General features: G+C 41.0%; 1 protein-coding gene across 6 annotated transcripts in view; it reads right to left on the bottom strand.

Moving 5' to 3' along the window:
• TBCE (tubulin folding cofactor E) overlaps window positions 1-14,592 on the bottom strand; it is a 72,115-nt gene that overhangs the window by 22,493 nt on the left and 35,030 nt on the right. For 4 of the 6 annotated variants that reach the window (XM_030556930.1, XM_030556931.1, XM_030556929.1 and 1 more), the window contains 6 exons: window positions 11,101-11,165; window positions 10,955-11,019; window positions 5,086-5,238; window positions 3,993-4,146; window positions 1,901-1,969; window positions 573-632 (listed from right to left, as the gene is read on the bottom strand). In XM_030556930.1, coding sequence (XP_030412790.1) covers window positions 573-632; window positions 1,901-1,969; window positions 3,993-4,146; window positions 5,086-5,238; window positions 10,955-11,019; window positions 11,101-11,165 — 566 coding nt within the window. Of the gene's footprint in view, window positions 1-572; window positions 633-1,900; window positions 1,970-3,229; window positions 3,337-3,992; window positions 4,147-5,085; window positions 5,239-10,954; window positions 11,020-11,100; window positions 11,166-14,592 lie in introns of those variants that run through there. The other 2 variants (XM_030556932.1, XM_030556935.1) reach the window with 2 other exon arrangements.

Below are 14,592 nucleotides of genomic sequence, written 5' to 3'. Positions count from 1 at the left end.
GTCACATTTACTTTCACCACAACTCTTCCTTCAGCACCCATGTTTGACTCTAGTACTTACATTTTTAAAAACGTGTATTTGGTTACCCTCAGACCTGTTTGTAAGGTTAGTACTTGTGGAATTGCATGATTATTTGTTTATCAAAGGCACAGGGGTGGGGAATCTCATACTACTTATTAGTTGCAAGTTTACCCTGTCAGTATTTATAGCTTGATAGCAAATTAAATCATGCTCATACCATCAGTGCTAACTTAAGTCTTGTGATGTAGAAGCAGCCACTTGGAAGGACTATAGCTTGTTTTCCACATGTCACTGAACAGCCATCATATGGTAATGACTGTCACTAGTGACTTTTAACCAGTAACCTTGCAGTGAAATGTTCCATATCCTGCTAGCAACTGTATACAGAACAAGTTGGTCTTTCCCTCGCAGTAGCTCTGCTGATGCATTCTGAAGCAGCTGCCTCCAGATTTCTTCAGCAAAGGGAGGAGAAAGAAAAAAGGGCGGGGGGAAGAGACCACAAAGGAACTGGAGTGGCATTGAAACGAACAAAACAACTTTCCTGTGCTTACCTGGTAGTTTCTTCTCTATAGGTTTCTGATCAGGTTTGTCTGGACATTTAATTGTCAAAGCTTTAAAGAAATTAGACAAAGTCAGTCATAATGAGAAATGTAACTGAAGTTTGAGCACAGTTCCATTATATGAACTTTAGATCAACTGGTACCAGGCATTAATTTGTTTCTTTAAGTAAGTGTGAATACAATTTGCATAAATCCTTTGGGCACTTACTAAGTTGGAATTCCCTGCATGCTAAGTGAACTGCAAAAACAAACAGTGAATATGCCAGTTAGGATGGAAGTCATTCCTCTCCCCAAGAGGGACATGATACTACTTTTTCCAGGCAGACTTTGACATAATTTTTCGCTCATTTGGGAATGCACATCCCAGAAAGCTAAAACCCAGGCTGCCACTCTCCCAAGCCCCCAATAAAAAGGGAGGGTGTTGAATATTAGGCAGCATTTAAAAAAAAAATCTATATAAATGCCCTTCCAATCAATCACATTCAACAACCATAGTATGTGAAAGTCCTAACCTGCATATTTGGTTTCTACTGCCACAGATCCACCGCTCTAGACAGAAGTCCTAAATCATGGGTACTTCTGTTCAAGTCAGCAGAACGAAGGCTTTTGTTTCCCATTAGACTGGCTGATTCAAACTTACGGCTGGAATCTGGAGCCTGCCTCCCCACCCCAAAAATTAAAAAAGTAATGCTCTGGTTGGAAAGGCAAAAGATAATTATACTCGCCTTCAGAGACTCAGCCTTACAGATATTAATCTGACTGTTGAGTCTTAGCTCTGTAGCCTAAGGCAGGCTGTAACTACTAGCTGTCACAGATCAGAGTGTTTCTGGCATGCATATGGGGCATAAGGGGACATGAAAGATCAAAGTAGCCTAGTCTACCCTATCATGGCTGTAATTCCATACTACCTCCTATTCATCCTCCCTGTTGCATCCCAAAAGTCTGCAGGAATCATACTGTCAAAAATTCACCAATGTCTCAAAAAGTCATACATCCAGATAAGTCACAGTTGTACACTCTGGGAAGCAGCTACGTGGGACCAGAGTTAAGGCTGTCGGGGGAACTTTTACAAGGGAGATCCTGACACACGTGCCATTCTAATAAATCTGTAAATACATCCATAGAGTCTTAACTGTTTGTTTGTTTCTGGGAAGTGTTTTCAACTTCAAGATGAACTGGATGGCAATTTTTGGGCCCTTTACTATTGCTTTTGGTGTACAAATTGGCTTCAGTGGTACTTAAAGCACCTTTTCCATACTGCTCCAGAGAGAGTATTTCAAATGTGAAATATATGATTTTATTAATTTCTGGCCTCTTACTTAGCAGCTGATTTTTCAGAATGAAAGGCTGTTGTCTTTTCAGTTCACCTTCTTCAGGAGCACCATATTCTGTTTGTTAATAAAAAACACACACACAAATGAAAACAAACTAGATTAGCAGCAAACAGAAGGAAGAAAGAACAAAAGAAAGTTGTGTAGATATTTCAGCTAAAAAGTCTCTCTCCAGTTTAAGTCATTGCATAAGAAAACTTCCCGGTAATTGTCTGTGGGACAACATGGTATCCAGGTCATGCAATGACCATGAAACTCTGCTGCCTCTCACTGTTATGCTACCATAGGAGTTAAGCAGCCCTGCTTTCCACAGTCCAGGAGCTCAGTAGATGGGCTCCAGCAGTGCTGTTAGCTAAAAACATCAATTAGCAGATCTCAACTCCTGTCAACATGATAATACTGAGAATTATTTCACTCATTTTCAATAATCCACCTTTTAAAAAAACCGAGGCTTATAGAAAATATTTTTCAGCATGGAACAGCAACTTGGAGACTGGGCATTTAAAAAGCAAAATAGGCTGCCGAAAGTATTCATCTGTCTGTCAGAACCCAGACCACTTTTCCAGCTCACGTCCATTTCTTAGCTGCAGTGAGAGCACTTTGGGAACAAACAGTCTGTGTGCAGCTGTGGCCAGCATGCTCCTGTGCTTTCTGTATTTGTAGTAGCATATATCTGAACAATGTTATTGACTAATTAAAGAAAACCAAGCAAGAAGGTAGTTGTAAAGCAAGGCCAAGGAGCTACAGCATAAAAGTAAGGGTCACGGTTTGACAGCAAGACAGTTCAATCAGTAGAGCAATGCAATTCAAAGTTCAGTCTGAGGGACTGGACTCCACAAGCCTTTTTGTGTGCTGAAAAAGTGACTGAGAAGGTCGCCTCTCCTATGTCTGTCTTTACTGTAGTGGGATACAATCAGGGACATTATACGGACATTGCCACGTTAAATACTGAAGGAAAATGGAAGAAGGAGCTACTTACGTAATGAGAAATAGAGGATTAGAATTTGGTTGGATATGCAAGAAATCAGAAGACAACATACAAAAGAAGCTATTTCATTAACTCTACAGAATCTCCCTGTCTTACAAGAAATTCAACTGCACTTAACCTGTAGATTGTTGGAGGAGCTGCCAGGGCATAGGATCATACCTCCAGCCTGGTGGAGTGCTCCTTTGGCTGAAATTTCTGGAAACAGTTCCTAAGAGTCATTAAGAAGAACAGGGATGCAACTGCATGCTTCGAGTGTCCCTAACCTGTTGCCAGAAGCTGGGAATGGTCCACAGAGGATGAATCTCTTGATTGCCCTTTCCGTTCATTGCCTCTGAAACACCTGGCATTGGCCACTGTCAGAAGACAGGCTACTGAGCTAGATGGACTATTGGTCTGCTCCAGTATGGCTCCTCTCATGTTCTTACTGAGACATCCCCTAGAAATCAACCAGAAAGTCCTGGTAGGGAGGTGGGCTGTAAATAGCTCCTTAAAGTCAGCTTGCCTGACTGCCCAGACAGTGCAGGACTACAGCAGGGCAGTGAGTATGACAACTTAATATTCCTGTCATGAAAAAACTGTAAACTTACTTAAAGGGAAAGAAGCAGCGTTCCAGTGTCAGAGGGCTGTTTAGAAGCAGTAACGCTGGAGATTGGGAGAATGACTACAGAACTGTTTACTGTCCTGCAGTTCTGCATGCTGGCCTTTTCCAAACCAGTAGGAGCATGTGGGCAGAAAGGTCCTTATATTGCTTGACCTTGTTTTTGTTTTCTTCCTTTCTCTTCAAATATTGTAAGTTGAAAAAAAAATAAACGAGGCTCCCAGAACAGAAGGACAAATACATCTCTACCCCGATATAACGCTGTCCTTGGGAGCTAAAAAATCTTACCACGTTATATGTGAAACCGTGTTATATTGAACTTGCTTTGATCCACCAGCGTGCGCAGCCCTGACCCTCCAGAGCACTGCTTTACTGCATTATATCGAGGTAGTGGCATAATTTAAAAGATCTCTGCGACCTCTGTACACTGAAAACATCAGAACATACATAATACCAAAGCAGGAAAATCTTCATTTCACCTCCACTATACTTACTAAGGCAGAGTAACTGGTACCTAGGATGAGCAGCAAGAAATTCCTCATTTGGTCTGTTTTTGTCTGGATTCTGATTCCCACCAGCCATTATCCAGTCATTGCCAAACATTTTGCGATAGTCAAGCTCTGCTCCCTTTCTTTCATCAGGAAAGATCTATATTGACAAGTACAAAACACTTACTTTGGCACTAAACTACATTTCCAAAAAAACCAAGTTCATGATCCTTCAAGAGTCAAGATTCCTATATATTAGTGAGTTGTATGTTCAGTACCTTATAAAACTGTAAATAGTCTGGAAAAACCTCAACTCCCACAACCGATTCAGACTCAGTTTAGTCAATAAGGGGAGGGGAGGGGAAGCTCAGTGGTTTGAGCATTGGCCTGCTAAACCCAGGGTTGTGAGCTCAATCCTTGAGGGGGCCATTTGGGGAACTGGGGTAAAAATCAGGGGATTGGTCCTGCTTTGAGCAGGAGGTTGGACTAGATGACCTCCTGAGGTCCCTTCCAACCCTGATATTCTATGAATGTCGTCAGTGCCCTCAGAGCACAGTCTGAAAACAATATCATGAGGTATGAATGCTCAGAGCACAATGATTTCTTAACTATGGAACAAGTCATGGGGTTTTGAAAGTTCTCTCTATATTTTCAACATCTCCCAGCATCAACTAATACAATGATACTGTATTTTGAAAAGGACAACACTGAGGTCATGTGTACATGTGTTATAATTTCTGACCTGAAAAGAGGGAAAAGAAAAAATGGCAAGCTACTTTAAATGGTTTTGTTAAACCTATTTAACTCAAAAGTTGGGGGAGAAAAGATCCATTTGTGACATCAGTAGGACTTTGGTATTTTTGAAAAAATTTACCCTAACTGCCTTGCCCAAGGTTACAATGAGTGAATAGCAAAGCCAAGAACAGAATCCAGGGTTTCCTGACTCTGTCCATTTTCAAACTGAAGGTTTCCAGCTATACACATGCATTCATTGAGACAGGGAAGGAACTCCAGACACCCTCCCACCTTCCCAAATGCTTTTACAGTGACAATTTTTCCAGAACCCTTTGTGTGATTTGTTGAAAAAACCACCACATACCTCAGATTTGTTCAGAAACTTTAATTGGCCTATTTTGGCAATGATAAGCTGCCTGACTGTCTCTGGGTTCTTCTCTGTGCCCATCAAAGGATTATTCTGACAGTGCAGTGACTGCAAACATTGTAGCTTATCAAGCTCATTGATAAATGACCACTGGAATGAAAAGGGAAAAGAATTGCAAAACTGGATTTTTTTTTTTAAAAAAGAAAACTGTCTGAACAAAACAGCACACAGTCCTGACAGACTCTACCACACAATGACCATCATCATGACTCTTCTCGTTAGCCGACCCTAATCTTTTTTTGTTGTTGTTTAAATTTCAACACAACTTGCTTTACTTAGCTTATAAAAATGAACGACTTTTGAAGGAACTGAAAGATAAACAGGTGGAAAGCAAACAGCGCCTGCATGGAGTTTTCAGTGGGTATAAATTGTCGATACATATTAGAGCATCAGCATTCCAGAAAGGCTTTCTACTCATTGTATGTAGAGATTCCTGGAACTGAGGTGTAAAGCTTGGCCTAGATGTGACATTGCTTTCCATGGCAACGTTCCATTATTTTGAGGAGCTTTCTGTCCATTTTATTTTTTTGAAGTGCCTCCTTACCAATGCACTCAGAGCATGACTGTCTACAGAAACCCATTCATTTAATATTATACATGGGGATCACATGATGCCAGAGGTAGCAATGTTCTCTGCGGGGTGAGGTGGTGAAGAGACTAGAATTGCAGGGAATCATGCCGGAGAAGGTACAGCAGGGGCCTACGGGTATGTCTACACTGCAATTAAAAATCCAGGGCTGGTGCATTTCAGCTGACTCAGGCTCATGGGGCTTGGGCTGTTAAACTGCAGTGCAGATGTTTGGGCTCAGGCTGGAGCCTGAGTTCTAGGAGCCTGTGAGGTGGGAGGGTCCCAGAGCTCAGGCTGCAGTTGAGCCCGAACATCTACACCATAATTAAACAGCCCCATGAGCTTGAGTCAGCTGGCACAGGCCAGCTGCAGGTGTCTAACTGCCATGTAGACATACCCTAAGAGAGCAGGTAAGAGACAGATGATCACGAACAAGATATGAAAGGTCAGCTGAAAAGAGAAAGTTTGTAACAAATAGTCATGGATGATGAAATGATGAGAAAAAAGAAAGGTCTAGGAAGGATGAGTAGGTACAGGGTGCATGTGTATCATGTGTAAGTGAAGAAGGGATAGAAAAGTGGAGTTCAGGAATTACAGATAGTTCAGCAGTTTTGGCCTCTTGATGATTGAGTTTGAAGAAGCTAGGTAAGAGGATAAGAGAATTTGAGATGAAGGCAGATTATGTCATGGGTAGGATGAAAAGTGATAGGGGTTATTTGAACTTGACATTTCCAAGCTCAAACCAGGGAGGGGAATTAGAAGGAGCTATGTAGCTGTGACCTAAAGATAATTACAGTAGACTTTAATTAGTAGCAATATACCAGTGCCCTTTTGCGATGTTACTCCCAAAGCAGCTGTTGCTGTTATGGGGAGTATTGACAATTCACAATAGTGAAAGTATTCCCTGGGGAAATGTTGCTTGTATGTGGCGGTTGCTCTTACAAGGTGTTGCTGCAAACAAGCATCTATTGTATTATGATGCCACTTCTGGAACATGAGCATTTGTATTTAATTTTAATTTATCAGACAAGAAATCCAATTCATTCTCTGCACACACATCTAGTGAGCAATGATTTTGCCAATTTCTAACTACAGTTAATATCTATATAGAAAATACAAGCTTTTCCACTAATTTAAAAGAGGACCCAAACAGTGGCAGTGCATCTATATCCACTAGCAGACACCTGATTCCTTTCCAACTTAATGCTCAAGGAACTGCACATCAGGTATGATCATTTTGTCATTGGTTTAGCTTAATGAATCATTTTAAACAATACAAGATCACTGTAATCCTTAAAAGAATTTAAATCAAAGAAACATCTCTCTCAGGATATGCTTCTTTTTGGTATCCATAAGCCTTTCTATCAAAGATCATGTGGTCCAGTTCCCAATTAACCTTTGAGTAAGCTGGGATAGCAACCTCAAAGCCCAACTCTGAAAAGTGCTGAACATCCTCTACTTCCATTAAAGAGACGAAGCTCCTACCACATTATGGGGGCACTAGGACCCAGATGGTGCCCTCCTCCTCCCCAATCTGACCTCAGGGGAAAACTACAGAGAGGAGCCAGCCAAAGACTCCAGCCAGTTGAGGCAGAAACAGCCAAAGCAGGGACCTCTCCGCATTCCGAGAATTTCCTACAGTTGAAACTTTCTCTGCTCTGTGCTGACCAGCTGTTTGCTCAAACACTCCCCCTTCCTCAGTCTCTTCACATCCACCTCTCTCACTATCTACTCCCCTACCCCATCGCCTCGCCCACTTCCCTTTTCTTTCCATTTAGCTAAGCCTATCCTAAATAAAGCAACCCTCCCACCTCCCCACCCCCAAAAACATGAAACTAACCTGCCATTTGACACCATCACATTGTTCACTTTACTTCCCCCACCCTGTGTCAGTCTGGTCTAATTAGCAGATAAGCTCTTCAGGGCAGGGACCATCTACTAATCTGTCTGCACAGTCTGAACACTCCTGGCTGGCCATAGGCACTACCATAATAATAATAGTAACTCGCTATCAAATCAATCATGGTTAAGTCAACAGGAGGACATAAAGCACCTTTCAGCATGGGTCCTTTCTAGGGCTGTCAATCACAGTTATCTAATGCGATTAACTCAAAAAAATTGCGATTAAAAAATTAATCTTGATTAATCACAGTTTTAACTGCACTGTTAATAGAATACCAATTGAAATTTAAATATTTTGGATATTTTTCTACATTTTCAAATATACGGATTTACAACAATTACAACACAGAATACAAAATGTACAGTGCTCACTTTTTACTACAAATATTTGCACTGTAAAAAATAAAATAAATAGTATTTTTCAATTCACCTCATACAAGTACTGTAGTGCAATCTCTTTATCGTGAAAGCACATCTTACAAGTAGAATGTGTTACATAAGTGCACTCAAAAACAAAACAATGTAAAATTTTAGAGCCTACAAGTCCACTCAGTACTATTACTTGTTCAGCCGATTGCCAACACAAACAAGTTTGTTTACATATACAGGAAATAATGCTGCCCGCTTCTTTACAATGTCACCTGAAAGTGAGAACAGGTGTTTGCATGGCACTTTTATAGCCAGCATTGCAAGATATTTACGTGCCAGATATGCTAAAAATGCATATGCCTCTTCATGCTTCGGCCATCATTCCAGAGGACATGCTTCCATGTCAATGACACTTGTTAAAAAAAGAATGCCTTAATTAAATTTGTGACTGAACTCCTTGGGGGAGAACTGTATGTCTCCTGCTCTGTTTTACCCGCATTCTGCCATATATTCCATGTTATAGCAGTCTTGTATGATGACCCAGCACGCTATTAGTTTTCAGAACACTTTTACTGCAGATTTGACAAAACGCAAAGAAGGTACCAATGTGAGACTTCTAAAGATAGCTACTGCACTCGACCCAAGGTTTAAGAATCTGAAGTGCCATCCAAGATCTGAGAGGGACAGGGTATGGAGCATGCTTTCATAAAAGTCTTAAAAGAGCAACACTGATGCAAAAATTACAGAACCTGAACCATCAAAAAAGAAAACCAACCTTCTGCTGGCGGCTTCAAACTCAGATGATGAAAATGAACATGTGTGGGTCTGCAGTGCTTTGGATCCTTATCAAGCCAAACACATCATCAGCATGGACATGTCCTCTGAAATGGTGGTTGAAGAATGAAGGGATATATGAATTTTTAGTGCATCTGGCACGTATCTTGCAATGCCAGCTACAACAGAGCCATCCGAACACCTGTTCTCACTTTCAGGTAACCTTGTAAACGAGAAGCGGGCAACATTATCTCCTGCAAATATAAACAAACTTGTTTGTCAGAGCGATTGGCTGAACAAGTAGTAGGACTGAGTGGACTTTTAGGCTCTAAAGCTTTATTTTGTTTTGTGCTTGAATGCAAGGTCTTTTGGTACATAATTCTACATATGTAAGTTCAACTTTCATGATAAAGATCATACTACGCTACTTGTATTAGGTGAATTGAAAAATACTAATCTGTTTTTTACAGTGCAAATATTTGTAATAAAAATAAATATAAAGTGAGCACTATACACTTTGTATCTTCTGTTGTAATTGAAAACACACTAAACTGTGCAAGTCCCTAAGATATTTAGAACCGCAGTCTTTACCTGCTTTTAATTTCTTGTCCCAGCTTGAACTTGAAATTGTTCCATGACTGAGTAATAGCATGTGGCACTACTAACTGGGAGAATCATACTCGTACTTCAAACAAATGGACAGTATCACAGAGCTATTCTACAGAAATGGTGAATTCATCAATCTCACAGTCCTCCCATATGACAAGAAAGAGACTGTGGGAAAGACATACACTATGCTAGACAATTCATAGATTCCAAGGACAGAAGGGACCATTGCAATCATCTCATCTGACCATCTGTATAACAGAACTTCCTCAAAATAATTCCCAGAGCAGATCTTTTAGAAAAATATCCAATTTTGATTTTAAAATGGTCAGTGATGGAGAATCCACCATGACCCTTGGTAAACTGTTCCAATGGCTAATTACCCTCAGTATAAAATTTACACCTTACTTTCAGTCTGTATTTGTCTAGCTTCAACTTCCAGCCATTGGATTGTGTTATATGTTTCTCTGCTAGACTGAAGACTCCATTTGTTCCCCATGTCAATTCTTATAGACTAATCATGTCATCCCTTAACCTTCCCTTTGTTAGACTCAAAGAGCTGAATCTAATTAGCTTATAACAGGCATAGTTTTTAATCCTTTAATCATTCTCATGGCTGTTCCTGAATCCCCTCCAATTCATCAACATCCTTCTTGAATTGTAGGCACCAGAACTGGACACAATATAGCAGCAGTAGTTGCACCAGTGCCAAACAGAGGTAAAATAACTTCTCTACTCATACTCAAAAGTCCCCTGTTTCCGCATCCAAGCATCCCATTAGCACTTTTGCCACAACGCCACATTGGGAGTTTATGTTCAGCTGATTATCCATGACCCCTAATCTTTTTCAAAGTCACTACTGCCCAGGATAGAGTCCCCCATCACATAAGTACAGGCTTTGTCCTTTGTTTCTAAATGTACATATTTACATTTCGCTGTATTAAAATGCATATTGTTTGCTTGCGCCCAGTTTACCAAGCAATCCAGACTGCTCGACTCAGTGACCTGTCCTCTTCTTTAATTACCATTTCCCCAATTTTAGGTCATCTGCAAATGATCATCAGTGATGATTTTTTGTTTTCTTCCAGAGTACAGAACGGACATTCTGTTTTTCCCTTCACCAGTTAGCTTGATTACTAATATCACCACCATGGACTATTAACACTGAAAAATCATTTTGAAATCCAATATAATTTTTCGCCATTTGTTTGTTTACTTTTTGCAATTCACTGAAGTACAAAACAGTTAAACTCTATAGGTCTGTCAATTTCACTTTCAGCTTCTCAAGCACGAGAGGAATGCTGAGGTGTTTGGATTCCATTCAGTGCATGGGAATGGCCAGAAACAGAGTTCTCAGCAATTTATTTACAATAAATAAATAAATAAATAAATAAATCATCTCTGTTAAAGCAGAGTTTTGAAAAGCTTTTAGAAATCTAACTAAAGCTAGATATTGATCAAAGAATTTGACATAAGTTTTTTGTCATTACATAATACAGAAATCAGGGAAAATGAATAAGCAGTTTTACAAATTCTTGTTAAACAAAAAATTAAAGAAATGTAAAAATCATCAAAAATCTTTCTTACTTGCAATATTTTATTGTCATCTACTACAAGACGTTGTAATAAAGGAAACATTTTAGTCTTGCATCCTAGGAAAAGGAGAATAAATTTAAAAGACATCAAAGAAGATCTAAAATTTAGAAATATAATACAGTGCTTACTTTACTTACCAAATCCAACATCAGGAAAGTGTATAGAAGAAATTCCAGTGTTTGAAAGAATTAGTTGTTCTAATCTGAAATTTAGAAGTTAAAGTATGTCTGTTAAAAAGATTTTAGTAAAAATACTCAAGTTTTTACACGATACAACCCGTGTTAACTTTTTGACAGCAAGCCTTGTGATTTTAAGAACAACGTTACCAACTACCAACTTCACAGCTGGTAACCAAAGTTTAAAAGGCAGTTTATGGAAGGACAGAAGTGGAGTTCCAAGCTTTCAAAATGGCAGCTTGCTTTGGAGATACTAATCTTCAGAATGGCTTGATTTTTTGTTTAAATAGTCTACTGCTCCCTTCAGTTATGAACCTTATTTTTGGTATAAGAGTTAAAGTAACTTTGCAACTGATTGTTCATCAGGTTCCACATATTTGAATGGACAGGAATAGATGAAGCTGAGTAGGGAGAAAACAGTACTTTTTTCTAAATCACATAGTTAAATGCCAGCTCAGCACTGGAAGTACCAAGATGCTGCTGTGCAGGAATCTATGGAACAAGATGTTATCGCTACAAAAGATCACAGAGCTTTTCAGCATGGTGGAAACATTCTTAAAGCATTCACTCCAGGACAAATACCAAAGTTTTGATTCCCAGTAATAGGAAGCATCAAGATGCTGGGCTGGGTTTTTAATATCAAGGCATTCTTCAGACCAGGATATTTCTGCTTTAGGAAAGTTTCTAAATGGGATTTTTCCATACAGCCAATTTCGTATTCTTGATTTGTTTGAAATTTCCATTAAAATCCACTCTTCACATAGATTAAGAATGTTAGAAACTTGGATTTTTAACCAATTTTTTAAAATCCTGCTAACAATTTTGAATACAGCATTCTTTCCACATATTAACAAGATTTCTCCAAAGCTAACAAAGATTTCATTAATAGAATTCATGTCAATCCTAAAACATACATGTTCATAGCCAGTTGAAGATACGGATGACCATCTAAGGCAAGCCGAATGTAGGATCTGAAAAGCCTTTTCTACAACACGCTCCTATTTAGAAGAGAAGGTGGTCCCAAAACCACAAACCACCTGCATTTGTAGTGCTGCCCTTGAGATGGAGGAGAAAAAGGTGTGGGATTGGAGAACTCTTATAAAAACGTTCTGTCCCACACACCCTTCTATTTTGGGTACATCCTCTTTCCCCACCTCACCTCACTCCACCTTGGAGGCACACAGTCTGCCACTGTAGCATCACTCAGGAAAGAAGTAAGGAAGGGCCTTAGGGCTGGTCTACATTCGAAAGCTAGGTCAACCTAGCTATGTCACTCAGGGGTGTGAAAAATGAGAGACATAGTTAACCCTAAGCTGCAGGGTAGACAACGCTAGAAGTCTTCCACCTCTTGGGGAGGTGGATTCACCACAGCAATGGAAGAACCCCTTCCATCACTGCAGTAAGTGTCTACATGCTGTAGCATTTCTAGTTTAAGAAAAAGTTACCTAAGGCTTATCTACACAGGGAGATGTGTCAGTATAACTACAGTGGTATATTTATACTGAAACAGCTATGTTGGTAGAATTCCCCATGTGGATGGACACACTGTTTTAGGATTCAGGGTACACCTACACCAGAGGTGGGCAAACTACAGCCTGCAGCCCACATCCAGCCCGCCAGAGGATTTAATCTGGCCCTTGAACTCCTGCTGGTGAGCAGGGTCTGGGGCTTGCTGCACTCCTGCGCTCCAGGAGGGGCGCAGGATAGGGGGCTGTTCCACACATGCATGCTGCGGCTCTGCACAGTTCCTGGAAGCAGCAGCATGTCCCCCCTCCGGCTCCTATGTTTAGGGGCAAGCAGGGGGCTCCATGTGCTGCTGCCGCCCAAGCACCACCCCTGCAGCTCCCATTGGCCAGGAACTGCAAATAATGGGAGCTGCAGGGGCAGCGCCTGCACATGGGGCAGGGTGCTGAGCTGCCTGGCCGAGCCTCTGTGTAGGAGCCTGAGACGGGACATGCCACTGCTTCTGGGAGCCCCTCCCACACCCCAACCCCCTGCCCTGATCCCCCTCCTGCCATCCGAACCCCTCAATCCCAGCCCAGACCACCATCCTGCCCCCCCAAACCCTTCATCTCCACCTCCACAGCCCACACCTCCAGCCGGAGCCCTCACCCACCCCCTGCACTCCAATCTCCTGCCCCAGCCTGGACCCCCTTCACGCACCCTGAACTCATTTCTGGCCGCACCCCCAGCCAGAGCCCTCATCCCCTCCTGCAATCCAATCCTAATTTCATGAGCATTCATGGCCCACCATACAATTTCCATACCCAGATGTGGCCCTCGAGTCAAGAAGTTTGCCCACCCTGGCCTACACTGTAATCAGAGGTGTGACAACTGCACATGTAGACATAGCTAGATCAAAGCTAGCTTGGGTAACTCAAATAATAGCAGTGACATCTCGAACAGCAACAGTAGTAAAAGTGCTGCAGTCACACCTGTGACTGCAGTGTACACATACCCTCAGAGTGCCTCTTTTTGATTTAACGTATGTCTTTTGGAAGTTGTTAACCTAAACCAAAAAAAAGGCACTTTAAATCCAAAAAGAGAGCATCCACACAGGGAATAACAGCAGCAAATAATTAAACTAGTGTAGGTATGCTGGTAAATTTCCCAGTATGGACAAACTCTTAGGCTTGGTCTATACTTAAAACTAATATTGGCATAGCTACTGTGGGATGTGAAAAAAACATACCCCTGACTGACACAGCTAGGCTGACAAAATTATCACTGTAGAAGCAGCTATACTGACAGAAGAGGGCTTCTGTTGGCATAGGTAATGTCATTCAGGAAGATGGTGTTCCTACACCAGCAGAGAAACTTCCTTTTGTTGGTGTAAGTTACATCTACTCTAGGGGGTTATGCTGGCATAGCTATGCTGACACAGGCTCTGTAGTGTAGCCATAGTCCTAGTGTTAACTGGGGAGAGGAGCAGGAGGTGGGTGGAAATGAGATTGTAGGGATTAAAAGTGAGGCTCTGCCTCCATCCCTGTCTGATCACCTTTTCAGAAGAAAAGAGAGAAGACAGAAATAATCTCGTGGGATCCTTTCATCTCAGGGCTAAAAGATAAGAGATGCCAGTCAATTAAACATCCTTGGCTATGTGACCACTTATAAAAATCTCTGGCTGACTGCATGCCAGTCAGAATAGTAATCCATTCAGTGTGTTGCCCAACATCATTTCCCAGAATCAGACTGACATATAGGAAGGGGATGGTCATATGTAGTTGTTAAACGCATTAAACAACAACAACTGGCATTATGTATCCACTACCAAAGAATTGCCCCTCTAAATCAGGAGCAATCCCAAAGCTCCTCATCACAGGAAGCCTACACAGGTTCTAAGAGTTAGTTATCCTGAAAAGGGTTCTCTCTTGGTTATGGTCCTTTAATTGCAATATCTGAACTTCAAACTGTTTTAAAAAAAATCATTAATTCCATAAATATCTTAATAGA

Source organism: Gopherus evgoodei, chromosome 3 (genome assembly GCF_007399415.2).
Source record: "Gopherus evgoodei ecotype Sinaloan lineage chromosome 3, rGopEvg1_v1.p, whole genome shotgun sequence".
Classification (NCBI taxonomy): domain Eukaryota; kingdom Metazoa; phylum Chordata; order Testudines; family Testudinidae; genus Gopherus; species Gopherus evgoodei.
This window is presented reverse-complemented; position numbering and strand designations above follow the sequence as displayed.